Source organism: Theropithecus gelada, chromosome 15, assembly GCF_003255815.1.
Source record: "Theropithecus gelada isolate Dixy chromosome 15, Tgel_1.0, whole genome shotgun sequence".
In the NCBI taxonomy this organism is placed as follows: domain Eukaryota; kingdom Metazoa; phylum Chordata; class Mammalia; order Primates; family Cercopithecidae; genus Theropithecus; species Theropithecus gelada.
The window spans coordinates 40,790,359-40,805,854 of NC_037683.1; the positions used below are offsets into that span (position 1 = coordinate 40,790,359).

The 15,496-nt window shown below is 39.2% G+C and overlaps 1 protein-coding gene across 3 annotated transcripts in view; it reads right to left on the minus strand.

The window, feature by feature from the left end:
- INVS (inversin) overlaps window positions 1-15,496 on the minus strand; it is a 190,414-nt gene that overhangs the window by 38,881 nt on the left and 136,037 nt on the right. For all 3 annotated transcript variants that reach the window (XM_025358986.1, XM_025358988.1, XM_025358987.1), the window contains 3 exons: window positions 13,671-13,826; window positions 12,971-13,200; window positions 1,188-1,294 (listed from right to left, as the gene is read on the minus strand). In XM_025358986.1, coding sequence (XP_025214771.1) covers window positions 1,188-1,294; window positions 12,971-13,200; window positions 13,671-13,826 — 493 coding nt within the window. The remainder of the gene's footprint in view (window positions 1-1,187; window positions 1,295-12,970; window positions 13,201-13,670; window positions 13,827-15,496) is intronic.

A 15,496-nucleotide genomic window follows, 5' to 3' on the forward strand; every position in this document is an offset into this window, starting at 1 on the left:
CTTTTTTTTTTTTTTTTTTTTTTTTTTTGAGACTGAGTCTCACTCTGTTGCCAAGGCTGGAGTGCAGTGGCATGATCTCTGCTCACTGCAACCTCCACCTCCTGGGTTCAAGCAATTCTCCTGCTTCAGCCTCCCGAGTAGCTGGGATTACAGGCATGTACCACCATGCCCGGCTAATTTTTTTGTATTTTTAGTAGAGATGGGGTTTCACCATGTTGACCAGGCTGGTCTCGAACTCCTGACCTCAGGTGATCTGCTCACCTCGGCCTCCCAAAGTGTTGGGATTATAGGCGTGAGCCACCACGCCTGGCCTGTTTGGTCCTTTTTATTGGGCCTGGATTCTTGGGCAATAACCCTAACATAAGTCTCCACACCTTATATTATTCATGCAATCTGCATTTAGATTAAACCCTGAACTTTCATCTTAACTTCTCCTTATGTTTTCATGCGACATGGTGGCATCTCTTTGTCCACTGACTGATAATATCCTCTTCATCAAGAGAAACCTCTGGAATATGTAACACATTCTGCTGGCCTAAATGAACTCCTGGGCCCAGTCAATCAGGATTTCACTGACCTTATGTTAGCCAGAAGTCAGAAGCAGGACTAAAATTTTCTCATCTGCAAAATGGGTGCTTGCCCTAGGCAATAGATAAAATTCTGAAGAGCTATAAAATCTCATGATTCTAAATCAATGTCACATGGAAGTTTTGCTCTTCTATTCTGGCTCAGTATTTCTTAGTGTAATGTTTTCTTATGAGTACAGCTATTATTTCTGAACAACATCTAACCTTGAGATTTAAAAAATCTGGTAGAAAGTATGTATGATAAACAAAGAGCACTTTTTAAAAAAAAAAGTCAGCAACTTGGCTGGGCGAGGTGGCTCACGCCTATAATCCCAGCACTTTGGGAGGCCGAGGTGGGTGGATCACAAGGTGAGGAGTTCGAGACCAGCCTGGCTAACATGGTGAAACCCCATCTCTACTAAAAATACAAAAAAATTGGCTGGGTGTGATGGTGCATGCCTGTAATCCCAGCTACTCAGGAGGCTGAAGCAGGAGAATTGCTTGAACCCAGGAGGCGGAAGTTGCAATGAGCCAAGATCACGCCACTGTACCCCAGCCTGAGTGACAGGGCGAGACTCCATCTCAAAAAAAAAAAAAAAAAAGAAGTCAACAACAACTTACCTCTCTTCATTGTTTTCCATCTGATTAGGGAACGCAGCAAAGTCTAGTAGTAATTTAATGGCATCAAGGTATCCATTGTTGCAGGACCAATGCAAAGCTGTTCTTCCCTATAAGCATAAACAAAAATCAAGTACATCTGGAGTATTTTTGGACATGTGGTTATTTATGCTAACTCAAAATTAATATAAGCAATCATTTTTCCAAATTGCTTATTTACAAAAAGGGAAAATATTAAATATACAGTGGAGAAAGCAAATGACATTTGATCCAAGCGCTTGTAATTAACGCTATTTTTTTTTTTTTTTGAGATGTAGTTTTGCTCTTGTCTCTCAGGCTGTAGTGCAATGGTGAGATCTCAGCTCACTGCAACCTCCACCTCCCGGGTCCAAGTGATTCTCCTGCCTCAGCCTCTCGAGTAGCTGGGATTACAGGTGCCTGCCACCACGCCCAGCTAATTTTTATATTTTTAGTAGAGATGGGGTTTTGTCATGTTGACCAGGCTGGTCTCAAACTCCTGACCTCAGGTGATCTGCCCACCTCAGCCTCCCAAAGTGCTGGGATTACAGGCATGAACCAACGCGCCTGGCCAATTAACACTATGTTAAGGGGCATCATGTATCTCCAGAAGTAATACCCTGAGAAGGATTCATATTACTTATGTAATATTCCAACCAAAAATGTGAAACCTGAATCTAATTATGAGGGAACGTAAGACTAACACAAATTGAGTCAAATTCTGTAAAATAAATGGCTTATATTCTTTAAAAATTTCAATGTCATGAAAGATAAGAGATGAAGCATTGGTAGACATAAAGAGGGGATACTTCATAGTGTTAAAAGAGTCAAAAAGGAAGATATCACAATGCTAAATTTGTATGCATCTAATAACAAAGCTTCCAAATATACAAGGGAAAAATTGACAAAATTAAAAAGGAAGATAGTCAAATCCACAGTCATAGTGGGATTTTAACCCATCTTTTAAAACAGCTGATAGAACAGACAAAAGAGCAGTAAAGAGCAGTAAAGATATATAAGACCTAAACAACAGGCCTAAAAAAAGGGCCCTGATATATATATATATATATATATATATATATATATATATAAACACTGCATCCAACAAGGACAGAGTTGGTGCTCTTTTCACATGTACACAGAACATTTACCAAAATCGATCATATGCTGGGCCATAAAGTTCCAAAAAAATAATGCACTCCATCACAAAGATGTTCATATCCTAGTGCCTGGTACCTGTGAATATGTTATGTTACATGAGAAGGAAGAATTAAGGTTGTAGATGGAATTAAGATTGCTAATCAGCTGATCTTGAGATAGGAAGATTATCCTGGATTATCTGGGTGGGCCTGATGTAATCACAAGGGTCCTTATAAGGGAAAGAGGGAGTCAGGAGGGTGAGTGTAAGAGTTATACAGATAAGTGATACAGAGAAAGGCTCAACCAGCCAATGGGGCTTTGAAGATGGAGGAATGGGGTCATCAGCCAACAAATGTGGGCAGCCTTGAGAAACTGAAAAAGTAAAAAAATGGATTCTCATCCTAGATCCACCAAAAGAAAAGCAGCCCTGGTGACACCTTGATTTTTAACCCGGTAAGACCCATTTTGAATTTCTGACATCTAGAATGGTAAGATAATAAATCTGTGTTGTTCTAAGCCACTAAACCTGTGGTAATTTGTTACAGCAGCAATAAAAAAAAAAAACTAATAAAATCAATTTAAAAAATGAGAAAACACTTAACTGACTAAAAATTAAACAGTACACTTCTAAATAATCTATGTGTCAGAGAATAAACCAAAATAGAAATTAGAAGTTAGAAAATAGAAAAGACAGGAGCAAGACTAATGAAATAGTAAACAAACTCAAAATACAGGCCAGGTGCGGTGGCTCATGCCTGTAATCCTAGCACTTTGGGAGGCTGAGGCAGGTAGATTGCTCGAGCTCAGGAGTTCAAGACCAGTCGTGGGCAACATGGTGAAACCCTTTCTTACTAAAAATACAAAAAATTTAGCCAGGCAGGGTGGGCGTGGTGGCTCACACCTGTAATCCCGCACTTTGGGAGGCCGAGGCAGGCGGATCATGAGGTCAGGAAATCGAGACCATCCTAACACAGTGAAACCCCATCTCTATTAAAAATACAAAAAAATTAGCCAGGTGTGGTGGCGGGCGCCTGTAGTCCCAGCTAGTCGGGGGGCTGAGGCAGGAGAATGGTGTGAACCTGGGAGGCGGAGCTTGCAGTGAGCCGAGATCACGCCACTGCACTCCAGCCTGCGCGACAAAATGAGGCTGCGTCTCAAAAAAAAAGAAAAAAAAAATTTAGCCAGTCGTGGTGGTGTGCACCTGTATAATCCCAGCTACTCAGAGGGCTGAGGTGGGAGGATCACCCGAGCCTGGGAAGGTTGAGGCTACAATGAGCCATGATCATGCCACTGCACTCCAGCCTGTGTGGCAGAGTGAGATACTGTCTTAAGAAACAAACAAACAAACAACAACGACAACAACAAAAAACCCCAAATCTCAAAATATATAAAATCCACAAAGAAGTAAGTCCTTTGAAGAGATGAATATCAAGTTTTTTTTTTTTTTTTAGTGCTCCAGGTAAGGAATGAAGAAAATTAAAAAAAAAAAAAAGAGAGAAAGCACACATTACCAATATATGAAATATACAAGAGGAACTCATTACAGATCCTACAGACATAAAAAAGATAAGGGAATATGTGTGTGACAAAATTTATGCAAATATATTTGACATTTTGAATAAAATGAATAAATTCCTCAAAAAGTGCAACTTACCAAAGCTGAAAGAAAAATAATTAGAAAATTTGAATAATTAATGGAATTGAATTGGTTATTTAAAACTTTTACACAAAGAAAACGCCAACACCAGATAACTTCAAGAGGAAGTTCTCCCAAACATTTAAGGAAGAAGTAATACCAATTTTATTCTCCAAGAGAATAAAAATAAGGGACTATTTTCTAACATTTTTTTTTTTGACAAGGTTAGCCTTACCTTGCTACCAAAACCTTGCGACTATAATACAAGAAAGGAAAATTATAGGCCAATCTCTCTCATAAACATAGATGCAAAAATCTTAAAATATTAGCAGGTAAAATCCATCAGTATATAAAAGTGCATAATATATGCGGGGCTTACTCCAGAAATGCAAGGGTTGTTTAACATCTAAAAAAAAAAAAAAAAAATCAATGTAATTTGCCCTATTAACAGAAAAAAGGAAAAAAAAATCCTGTTGATAAATGCATAAATAGTATTTGACAAAAACCCAACTATGATTTTAAAAAACTCTTGGCAAGTGGGAATATAAGGAAACCCATAGCAACGTCTTACTCAATGGTAAAATGTTGAAAACTTGCCATCTGACAAACCAGAATGAATCAAGGATGCCAATTATCACCAATTCTATTCAATATTGTATTGAAGGTTCTAATTCAATATGGCACATCAAAGAAATGAAAGGCATAAAGATTGGAAATGAAAAAATAAAAATGTTACTATTCACAGATAGCATGCATGATTGCTTATGTAGACAATCCAAAGCAATACACATAGCAGCTAATAGAACTGGAAAGATACTTAATATGCTACTTATGTAAAAAACTGGCAACTTGGTAAAGCATTAAAAGTACTACAAATTGTAAAAGATGCATTCCTAGTATCATGAGGACATGGACCATATTTTACATACTTTTCTTTATGTTACTTTTACATACAGTAACAATCTTGATAAATACTTGTTCAATGAGTTGATAGGGACTTGAGTTAATAGGTATAGCTAATTTTCTGACTTGGAAAACATAATTAACATGCAAATATTTTTAAAGAGTTAAAATAATTTAATTAGCAAAAAAAGTTAATACTGGCTAAACTGAGAGAAGTTAAGACTACACAGCTGGGGAACGTATAGATTAACCAGAATCTTTTAGAAATCAGTTTGGCAGTATATATATGATTTGGCAGCCTAATCATATTAATACATGATTGGTTGGTTTGATTTGATAATCTCACTTAGGGGGAATTATTCTAAGGAAATTATCCTAAAGGAAAAAAGTTAAATGCACAAAGATAATTACTGAAACTTTACCTATAATAATGAAAAAGTGACCAGCAATAGGAAGTTACTTATTTAACCTAATATTTGGGTTAAGAGCATACTTTGGATACTAAATCTCCCCCCAAGCTCCCCCAACTGTTGTTATCTCAGGCTAACTACTTAAACTACATGAGCTTCAATTTCCTCATCCGTAAAATGAGAATAATAGTAACTACTTTATAAGATTATTGTAAGGATTGAATAAACTATTAAACATAAAGTTCTTAGAACTCTGGAATTTTAAGCATTCATGATTATTAAAAAGATCATATATCACATGAGAAAATGGTGACAATTTTAAGTAAACAAAATGTGGTTTGAAAATCATGTAATAGTCCGGGTGCGGTGGCTCACGCCTGTAATCCCAGCACTTTGGGAGGCTGAGGTGGGTGGATCACGAGGTCAGGAGTTTGAGACCAGACTGACCAACATGGTGAAATCCCATGTCTACTAAAAACAATACAAAAATTAGCCAGGTGTGGTGGAGCATGTCTGTAATCTCAGCGACTCAGTAGGCTGAGGCAGAAGAATTGCTTGAACCCGGGAGGTGGAGGTTGCAGTAAGCTGAGATTGTGCTACTGTACTCCAGCCTGGGTGACAGAGTGAGACTCTTGTCTCAAAAAAAAAAAAAAAAAAAAAGGAAAGAAAATCATGTAATAGGCCAGATGTGGTAGCTCATACCTATAATCCTAGCACTTTGGGAGGCTGAGGTAGGCAGCTCACAAGGTCAGGAGTTTGAGACCAGCCTGGCCAACATGGTGAAACTCCATCTCTACTAAAAATACAAAAATTAGCCAGGCGTGGTGGCGTGCGCCTGTAATCCCAGCTACTCAAGAGGCTGAGACAGGAGAATCACTTGAACCCAGGAGGCAGAAGTTGCAGTGAGCTGAGATTGTGCCACTGCACTCCAGCCTGGGCAATGAAGCGAGACTCCATCTCAACAAAAAAAAAAGAAGAAAAGAAAATCATGTAATAGGGTCAGGTGTGGTGGCTAATGCCTGTAATCCCAGCACTTTGGGAGGCCGAGGAGGGCAGATTACCTGAAGTTAGGAGTTTGAGACCAGCCCAGCCAACATGGCAAAACCCAATCTCTACTAAAAATACAAAAATTAGCCAGGCATGGTGGTGGATGCCTGTAATCTCAGCTACCTGGGAGGCTGAGGCAAGAGAATCGCTTACACCCAGGAGGTGGAGGTTGCAGTGAGCTGAGATCGCGCCACTGCACTCCAGCCTGAGAGACAGAGGGAGAGTCTGTCTCCAAAAAAAAAAAAACAAAAAAAAAAAACCAAAAAGGCCCTGGTTCCAAAATGGCCGAATAGAAACAGCTCCAGCCTACAGCTCCCAGCCTCAGCGACACAGAAGACGGGTGATTTCTGCATTTCCAACTGAGGTACCGGGTTCATCTCACTGGGGCTTGTTGGACAGTGGGTACAGGCCACAGAGTGTGAGCCTAAGCAGGGTGGGGCATCATCTCACCCGGGAAGCACAAGGGGTCGGGGAATTCCCTTTCCTAGCCAAGGGAAGCCGTAACAGACGGTACCTGGAAAATTGGGACACTTCCACCCTAATACTGTGCTTTTCCAATGGTCTTAGCAAATGGCTGACCAGGAGATTATATCCTGCACCTGGCTTGGAGGGTCCCACACCCAGGGAGCCTTGCTCATTGCTAGCACAGCAGTCTGAGATTGAACTGCAGGCAACAGCGAGGCTGGGGGAGGGGCGTCCACCATTGCTGAGGCTTGAGTAGGTAAACACAGCAGCCAGGAAGCTTGAACTAGGTGGAGCCCACCGCAGCTCAAGGAGGCCTGCCTGCCTCTGTATACTCCACCTCTGGGGGCAGGGCATAGCTGAACAAAAGGCAGCAGAAACTTCTGCAGACTTAAACATCCCTGTCTGACAGCTTTGAAGAGAGTAGTGGTTCTCCCAGCACGGAGTTTGAGATCTGAGAACGGACAGAGTGCCTCCTCAAGTGGGTCCCTGATCCCCGATAGCCTACCTGGGAAACACCTCCCAGTGGGGACCGACTGACACCTCATACAGCTGGGTGCCCCTCTGAGACGAAGCTTCCAGAGGAAGGATCACGGAGCAACATTTGCTGTTCTGCAATATTTGCTGTTCTGCAGCCTCCACTGGTGATACCCAGGCAAACAGGGTCTGGAGTGGACCTCCAGCAAACTCCAACAGCTCTGCAGCTGAGGGTCCTGACTGTTAGAAGGAAAATTAACAAACAGAAAGGACATCCACACCAAAACCCCATCTGTATGTCACCATCATCAAAGACCAAGGGTACATAAAACCACAAAGATAGGGAGAAACTAGAGCAGAAAAGCTGAAAATTCTAAAAATCAGAGCACCTCTTCTCCTCCAAAGGAATGCAGCTCCTCGCTAGCAATGGAACAAAGCTGGATGGAGATTGACTTTGACGAGCTGACAGAAGTAGGCTTCAGACGATCGGTAATAACAAACTTCTCTGAGCTAAAGGAGGATGTTTGAACCCATTGCAAAGAAGCTAAAAACTTTGAAAAAAGATTAGATGAATGGCTAGCTAGAATAAACAGCATAGAGAAGACCTTAAATGACCTGATGGAGCTAAAAACCATGGCATGAGAACTACGTGACACATTCACAAGCTTCAGTAGCTGATTCAATCAAGTGGAAGAAAGGGTATCAGTGATTGAAGATTAAATGAATGAAATGAAGCGAGAAGAGAAGTTTAGAGAAAAAAGAGTAGAAAGAAATGAACAAAGCCTTCAAGAAATATGGGACTATGTGAAAAGACCAAATCTACATCTGATTGGTGTACCTAAAAGTGATGGGGAGAATGGAACCAAGTTGGAAAACACTCTTCAGGATATTATCCAGGAGAACTTCCCCAATCTAGCAAGACAGGCCAACATTCAAATTCAGGAAATACAGAGAACGCCACAAAGATACTCCTCGAGAAGTACAACTCCAAGACACATAAGTCAGATTCACCAAAGTTGAAATGAAGAAAAAACTGTTAAGGGCAGCCAGAGAGAAAGGTCGGGTTACCCACAAAGGGAAGCCCATCAGACTAACAGCAGATCTCTCGGCAGAAACTCTACAAGCCAGAAGAGAGTGGGGGCCAATATTCAACATTCTGAGAGAAAAGAATTTTCAACCCAGAATTTCATATCCAGCCAAACTAAGTTTCACAAGTGAAGGAGAAATAAAATCCTTTACAGACAAGCAAATGTTTAGAGATTTTGTCACCATCAGGCCTGCCCTACAAGAGATCCTGAAGGAAGCACTAAACATGGAAAGGAACAATTGGTACCAGCCATTGCAAAAACATGCCAAAATGTAAAGATCATCAATGCTAGGAAGAAACTGCATCAACTAACGAGCAAAATAACCAGCTAACATCATAATGACAGGATCAAGTTCACACATAACAATATTAACCTTAAATGTAAATGGGCTAAATGCTCCAATTAAAAGACACAGACTGGCAAACTGGATGAAGAGTCAAAACTCATCAGTGTGCTGTATTCAGGAGACCCATCTCACATGCAGAAACACACACAAGCTCAAAATAAAGGGACGGAGGAAGATCTGCCAAGCAAATGGAAAACAACAACAACAAAAAAGCAGGGGTTGCAATCCTAGCCTCTGATAAAACAGATTTTAAACAAATATAGATCAAAAGAGACAAGGCCATTACATAATGGTAAAGGGATCAATTCAACAAGAAGAGCTAACTATCCTAAATATATATGCCCCCAATACAGGAGCACCCAGGTTCATGAAGCAAGTCCTTAGAGACCTACAAAGAGACTTAGACTCCCACACAATAATAATGGGAGACTTCAAAACCCCACTGTCAATATTAGATCAACGAGACTGAAAGTCAACAAAGAAATCCAGGAATTGAACTCAGCTCTGCACCAAGCAGACCTAAAAGACATCTACAGAACTCTCCACCCCCTCAGCACCACATCACACTTATTCAAAAACTGACCACATAGTTGGAAGTAAAACACTCCTCAGCAAATCTAAAAGAACAGAAATTATATCAAACTGTCTCTCAGACCACAGTGCAATCAAATTAGAACTCAGGATTAAGAAACTCACTCCAAACCGCTCAACTACACGGAAACTGAACAACCTGCTCCTGAATGACTACTGGGTACATAATGAAAAGAAGGCAGAAACAAAGATGTTCTTTGAAACCAATGAGAACAAAGACACAACATACTAGAGTCTCTGGCACACGTTTAAAGCAGTGTGTAGAGGGAATTTATAGCACTAAATGCCCACAAGAGAAAGCAGGAAAGATGCAAAATTGAAACCCTAACATCATAATTAAAAGAACTGGAGAAGCAAGAGCAAACACGTTCAAAAGCTAGCAGAAGACAAGAAATAACTAAGATCAGAGCAATACTGAAGGAGATAGAGACACAAAAAACCCTTCAAAAAATAAATGAATCCAGGAGCTGGTTTTTTGAAGAGATCAACAAAATTGACAGACTGCTAGCAAGACTAATAAACAAGAAAAGAGAGAAGAATCAAATAGATGCAATAAAAAATGATAAAGGGGATATTACCACCGATCCCACAGAAATACAAACTACCATCAGATAATACCATAAACACCTCTACACAAATAAACTAGAAAATCTAGAAGAAATGGATAAATTCCTGGACACATACACTCTTCCAAGACTAAACCAGGAAGAAACTGAATCCCTGAATAGATCAATAACAGGTTCTGAAATTGAGGCAATAATTAATAGCCTACCAACCAAAAAAAGTCCAGGACCTGATGGATTCACAGCTGAATTCTACCAGAGGTACAAAGAGGAGCTGGTACCATTCCTTCTGAAACTATTCCAATCAATAGAAAAAGAGGGAATCCTCCCTAACTCATTTTATGAGGCCAGCATCATCCTGATACCAAAGCCTGGCAGAGACACAACAAAAACAGAATTTTAGACCAATATCCCTGATGAACATGGATGCAAAAATCCTCAATAAAATACTGGCAAACCGAATCCAGTAGCATATCAAAAAGCTTGTCCACCACGATCAAGTTGACTTCATCCCTGGGATGCAAGGCTGATTCAACATATGCAAATCAATAAACGTAATCCATCATATAAACAGAACCAATGAGAAAAATCACATGATTATCTCAGTAGATGTACAAAAGGCCTTCAATAAAATTCAACACCCCTTCATGCTAAAACCTCTTAATAAACTAGGTATTGATGGAATGTATCTCAAAATAATAAGAGCTATTTATAACAATCCCACAGCCAATATCATACTGAATGGGCAAAAACTGGAAGCATTCCTTTTGAAAACTGGCACAAGACAGGGATGCCCTCTCTCACCACTCCTATTCAATATACTTCTGGCCAGGGCAATCAGGCAGGAGAAAGAAAGAAAGGGTATTCAGTTAGGAAAAGAGGAAGTCAAATTGTCTCTGTTTGCAGATGACATGATTGTATATTTAGAAAACCCCATTATCTCAGCCCCAAATCTCCTTAAGCTGATAAACAACTTCAGTAAAGTCTCAGGATACAAAATCCATGGGCAAAAATCACAAGCATTCCTATACACCAATAACAGACAAACAGAGAGTCAAATCATGAATGAACTCCCATTCACAATTGCTCCAAATAGAATAAAATACCTAGGAATCCAACTTACAAGGGACGTGAAGGACCTCTTCAAGAACTACAAACCACTGCTCAATGAACTAAAAGAGGACACAAACAAATGGAAGAACATACCATGCTCATGGATAGGAAGAATTAATATCGTGAAAATGGCCATACTATCCAAGGTAATTTATAGATTCAATGCCATCCCCAGCAAGTTACCAATGAGTTTCTTCACAGAATTGGAAAAAACTACTTTAAAGTTCATATGGAAGCAGAAAAAAGCCCACACTGCCAAGACAATTCTAAGCCAAAAGAACAAATCTGGAGGCATCATGCTACCTGACTTCAAACTATACTATAAGGCTACAGTAACCAAAACAGCATGGTACTGGTACCAAAACAGAGATATAGACCAATGGAACAGAACACAGCCCTCAGAAATAATACCACACATGTACAACCATCTGATATTTGACAAACCTGACAAAAACAAGAAATGGGGAAAGGATTCCCTATGTAACAAATGGTGCTGGGAAAACTGGCTAGCCATATGTAGAAAGCTGAAACTGGATCCCTTCCTTACACCTTATACAAAAATTAATTCAAGATGGATTAGGGACTTAAATGTTAGACCTAAAACCATAAAAACCCTAGAAGAAAACCTAGGCAATTCCATTCAAGACATAGGCATGGGCAAGGACTTCATGACTAAAACCCAAAAGCAATGGCAACAAAAGCCAAAATAGACAAGTGGGATCTAATTAAACTGAAGAGCTTCTGCACAGCAAAAGAAACTACCATCAGAGTGAACAGGCAACCTATAGAATGGGAGAGAAAATTTTTACAATCTACCCATCTGACAAAAGGGATAATGTCCAGAATCTACAAAGAACTTACATAAATTTACAAGAAAAAAATCAAACAACCCCATCAAAAAGTGGGCGAAGGATATGAAAAGACACTTCTTAAAAGAAGACATGTATGCAGCCAACAGACACATGAAAAAATGCTCATCATCACTGGCCATCAGAGAAATGCAAATCAAAACCACAATGAGATACCATCTCACAGCAGTTAGAATGGCAATCATTAAAAAGTCGGGAAACAACAGGTGCTGGAGAGGATGTGGAGAAATAGGAACATTTTTACACTGTTGGTGGGACTGTAAAGTAGTTCAACCATTGTGGAAGACAGTGTGGTGATTCCTCAAGGATCTAGAACTAGAAATACCATTTGACCCAGCCATCCCATTACTGGGTATATACCCAAAGGATTATAAATCATGCTGCTATAAAGACACATGCACATGTATGTTTATTGTGGCATTATGCACAATAACAAAGACCTGGAACCAACCCAAATGTCCATCAATGATAGACTGGATCAAGAAAATGTGGCACGTATACACCATGGAATACTATGCAGCCATAAAAAATGATGAGTTCATGTTCTTTGTAGGGACATGGATGCAGCTGGAAACCATCATTCTCAGCAAACTATTGCAAGGACAGAAAACCAAACACCGTGTGTTCTCACTCATAGGTGGGAATTGAGCAATGAGAACACTTGGACACACGATGTGGGGAGCAGGGAGGGATAGCACTAGGAGATACACACCTAATGTAAATGATGAGTTGATGGGTGCAGCACACCCCCATGGCACATGTATACATATGTAACAAACCTGCAAATTGTGCACATGTACCCTGGAACTTAAAGTATAATTTAAAAAAAGAAAAAGAAAATCATGTAATATATTTATTTTTATACATGCATACATGTGTATACCATGCAATCTTTTATAAAAGTCATAAAATTATTTCAAGTCTATATTATAACTATGTTAAATTATATATATAAAAAAAGACTGGAAGAGAACATGGACAAATAATAGTCTTGATTAACAGATGGATTTGTGGGTGATCTCTTCATCTTGTAAACTGTTGTTTTACTTATGTTTACAACAAAGAAGAAATACTCTAAATTCTTTGGAGCAAACTTAATATAGAAAAGACATAGAATTTCTACCTCTTTGTCTTGAATGTTAGGGTCTGCATTATTTTCCATGAGAACTGCCATGCAGTTGATATAGCCTCCATATGCAGCACACTGCAAAGGGGTTCTTCCTGCATAATCCTGAACATTTGGATTGATCTTATTTTCTATTAATATTTGGCAAACATCAGCATTTCCTCCCAGTGCTGCCCAATGTAGAAGAGAATGTCCGTCTTGGTCAACTAGATCTACTCTTGCTCCACCTAGAAAAGCACAAATATAATGAAAATGTCTAATAGAAATAGCATGTATTAAAATGAATAGAAGTAAAAAAACCACAATTCTTCCTTAAATGCATTTATTAAAATGAATAGAAGTAAAATAATAAGAATTGTTCCTTAAATGCTTTATTCTTGTGGAAATGCTTCCACATACATTGTCTACTTCAGATTTTCACAATAAGCTTGTAAATTGGATTGGCTAGGAATCACTCCCCCTTTATATAAAATAAAATTGAGGATCAGGCAGGTGAAGTGACTTTTCCTATATCAAGCAACTCCCAACAAGTGGAGCTAGGAGTAGAACTTGAGGTTCCTCACGCCATGTTGGGTGATCATCCCTTCATCCTTGTACTTGTGCAGCTTTCTGGTAAGGAAAGCTTTATCTCAAACAGAGTATGCAAGAATTCCTACCTGTTAAGAGAGACTTATTAGGAGTACCGTTATTAACCCACCTTTAATGAGTGTCTGAATCACATCTTTGTGTCCCATCTCACAGGCTCGGAAAAGTGGAGTATGTTTCATAACGTCAGTAGCATCCACTTGAGCGTTATTTTCCAGTAATAACTTCACGGTGCTGACATGGCCAGAAAGGGCAGCAGCATGCAAAGCTAAAAGGGAACCAAAAGAAAGTGATGAATTAGTCAATAACAACTTCACCTTTTAAATTATTATATGTCCTTTCTTCTCTTGATTTCCCCATCATTTTGAATAAATGCAATCTCAATTTTAAGGATTCCCTAATTTATTTTTTGCTTTTTTAGATTGTACCTTTCTCCCTATGCATATGTATCACTCACACTTTCCCCTTTCCTTCTACCTTTCTCTTCTTGCTATTTTCTTCTTTTCAATCCTGTTGGTCTGAAATGGTATCCTCTTCTAAGCTACTAGTTTTCTCTTTTCAGCTATTAGTTTTCTCTTTTTCTCTTTCAAGACAGCAAGAAAACAATACAAAGAGAAATGATTTAAATGATGTACACAATTCTGCCCAACAACCCTCTCAATAAGCACATGTCCCTAAGGGATCATGTGACTGGAGACATCAATAGACTTGTTCCTTCCATTGGTTAAATGTGCTGTTCCTTCAATTGGCTTGTGTACCCCAGTGGTACTGAAAAGCATGTACATCTTGCTGCATTGAGTGCATTTTTAATACAATATCACTCCAAATACAAGCCAGCTACTTCCCCAGGGCTCAATTTAAGAAACAGCGAGGTGGCACATGTCTATAGTCCCAGCTACTTGGGAGGCTGAGGCAGGAGGACTGCTTGAACCCAAGAGGTCCAGACCAGTCTGGAGAAAATAGGAAGACCTCATCTCAAAAAAAGAAAAGAAAAGAAACAGGAATTTGCCTCACTGGAGAAAAACTGAGATGGAATATGGCCTCCTCTCTTGTGCCTTCCAGAGGTTTTAAAGAGTAATTTTGATTAAATGTGTTTCATGTTACACTGACTCCTGCCTATGTTACTCCACTGTAATGCTTGGCTTATGTCATCCCTCTATAGGTTTGAATTAGCCAAAATAACACTTCAGATGCCTGGGCCAGTTCGAAGTATTATGGCTCTATAAGGCCTAGAACAGTGTCTTTTTCATAAAGGGTGATCCATGGAGCAAACCTGGGATGCAGATTTTTGGGCTGAGTAGTATTATAATGCTGGATGTTTAGCATGGAATACAATAGATACGGTTACATTCTAGGAAGGAAAGCAAAACAAAACAATTCTCCATCAATAAAGTATTATACAATGATAATTGGTATAATTAAAGTAATAAAAACTGTTTTGATATGTAGAATCACTGAGGGACTACTTTTGATTGGTGGTTACAGATAGCTTTGCATAAGAGTGGATATTTAAGCTGAGAACTGAACCATGAAAAAGACAGAGTGAGACTCCATATCAAAAAATAAAATAAAAAATAAAATAAAATAAAAATAACCTTGAACTTAACTATTGTTACTCCCACTTTGAAAAGTGGTGCACGTTTCTATAGAAACTTATTTTTTTAATGTAATTTTATATTACGGAAACCTTCAAACGTATTCAAAAGTAGACAATGGTCCAGTGAACTCAATATAGCTATCACCCAGCTTCAACAATTATCAATACATGGCTAATCTTGTTTTATTTATTTATTGAGCAAAGGAAGAGTTAGTACAGGACAGGAACGACTGTGTGTGTTTAAGGAAGGAAGGGTAGTTGCAGCACAGTAAGTGACAGTGGAGTAAGTCAGAAAGGTAGAAAAGGCCAGATCACAAATGATCCCATCGGCCAGTGATGGA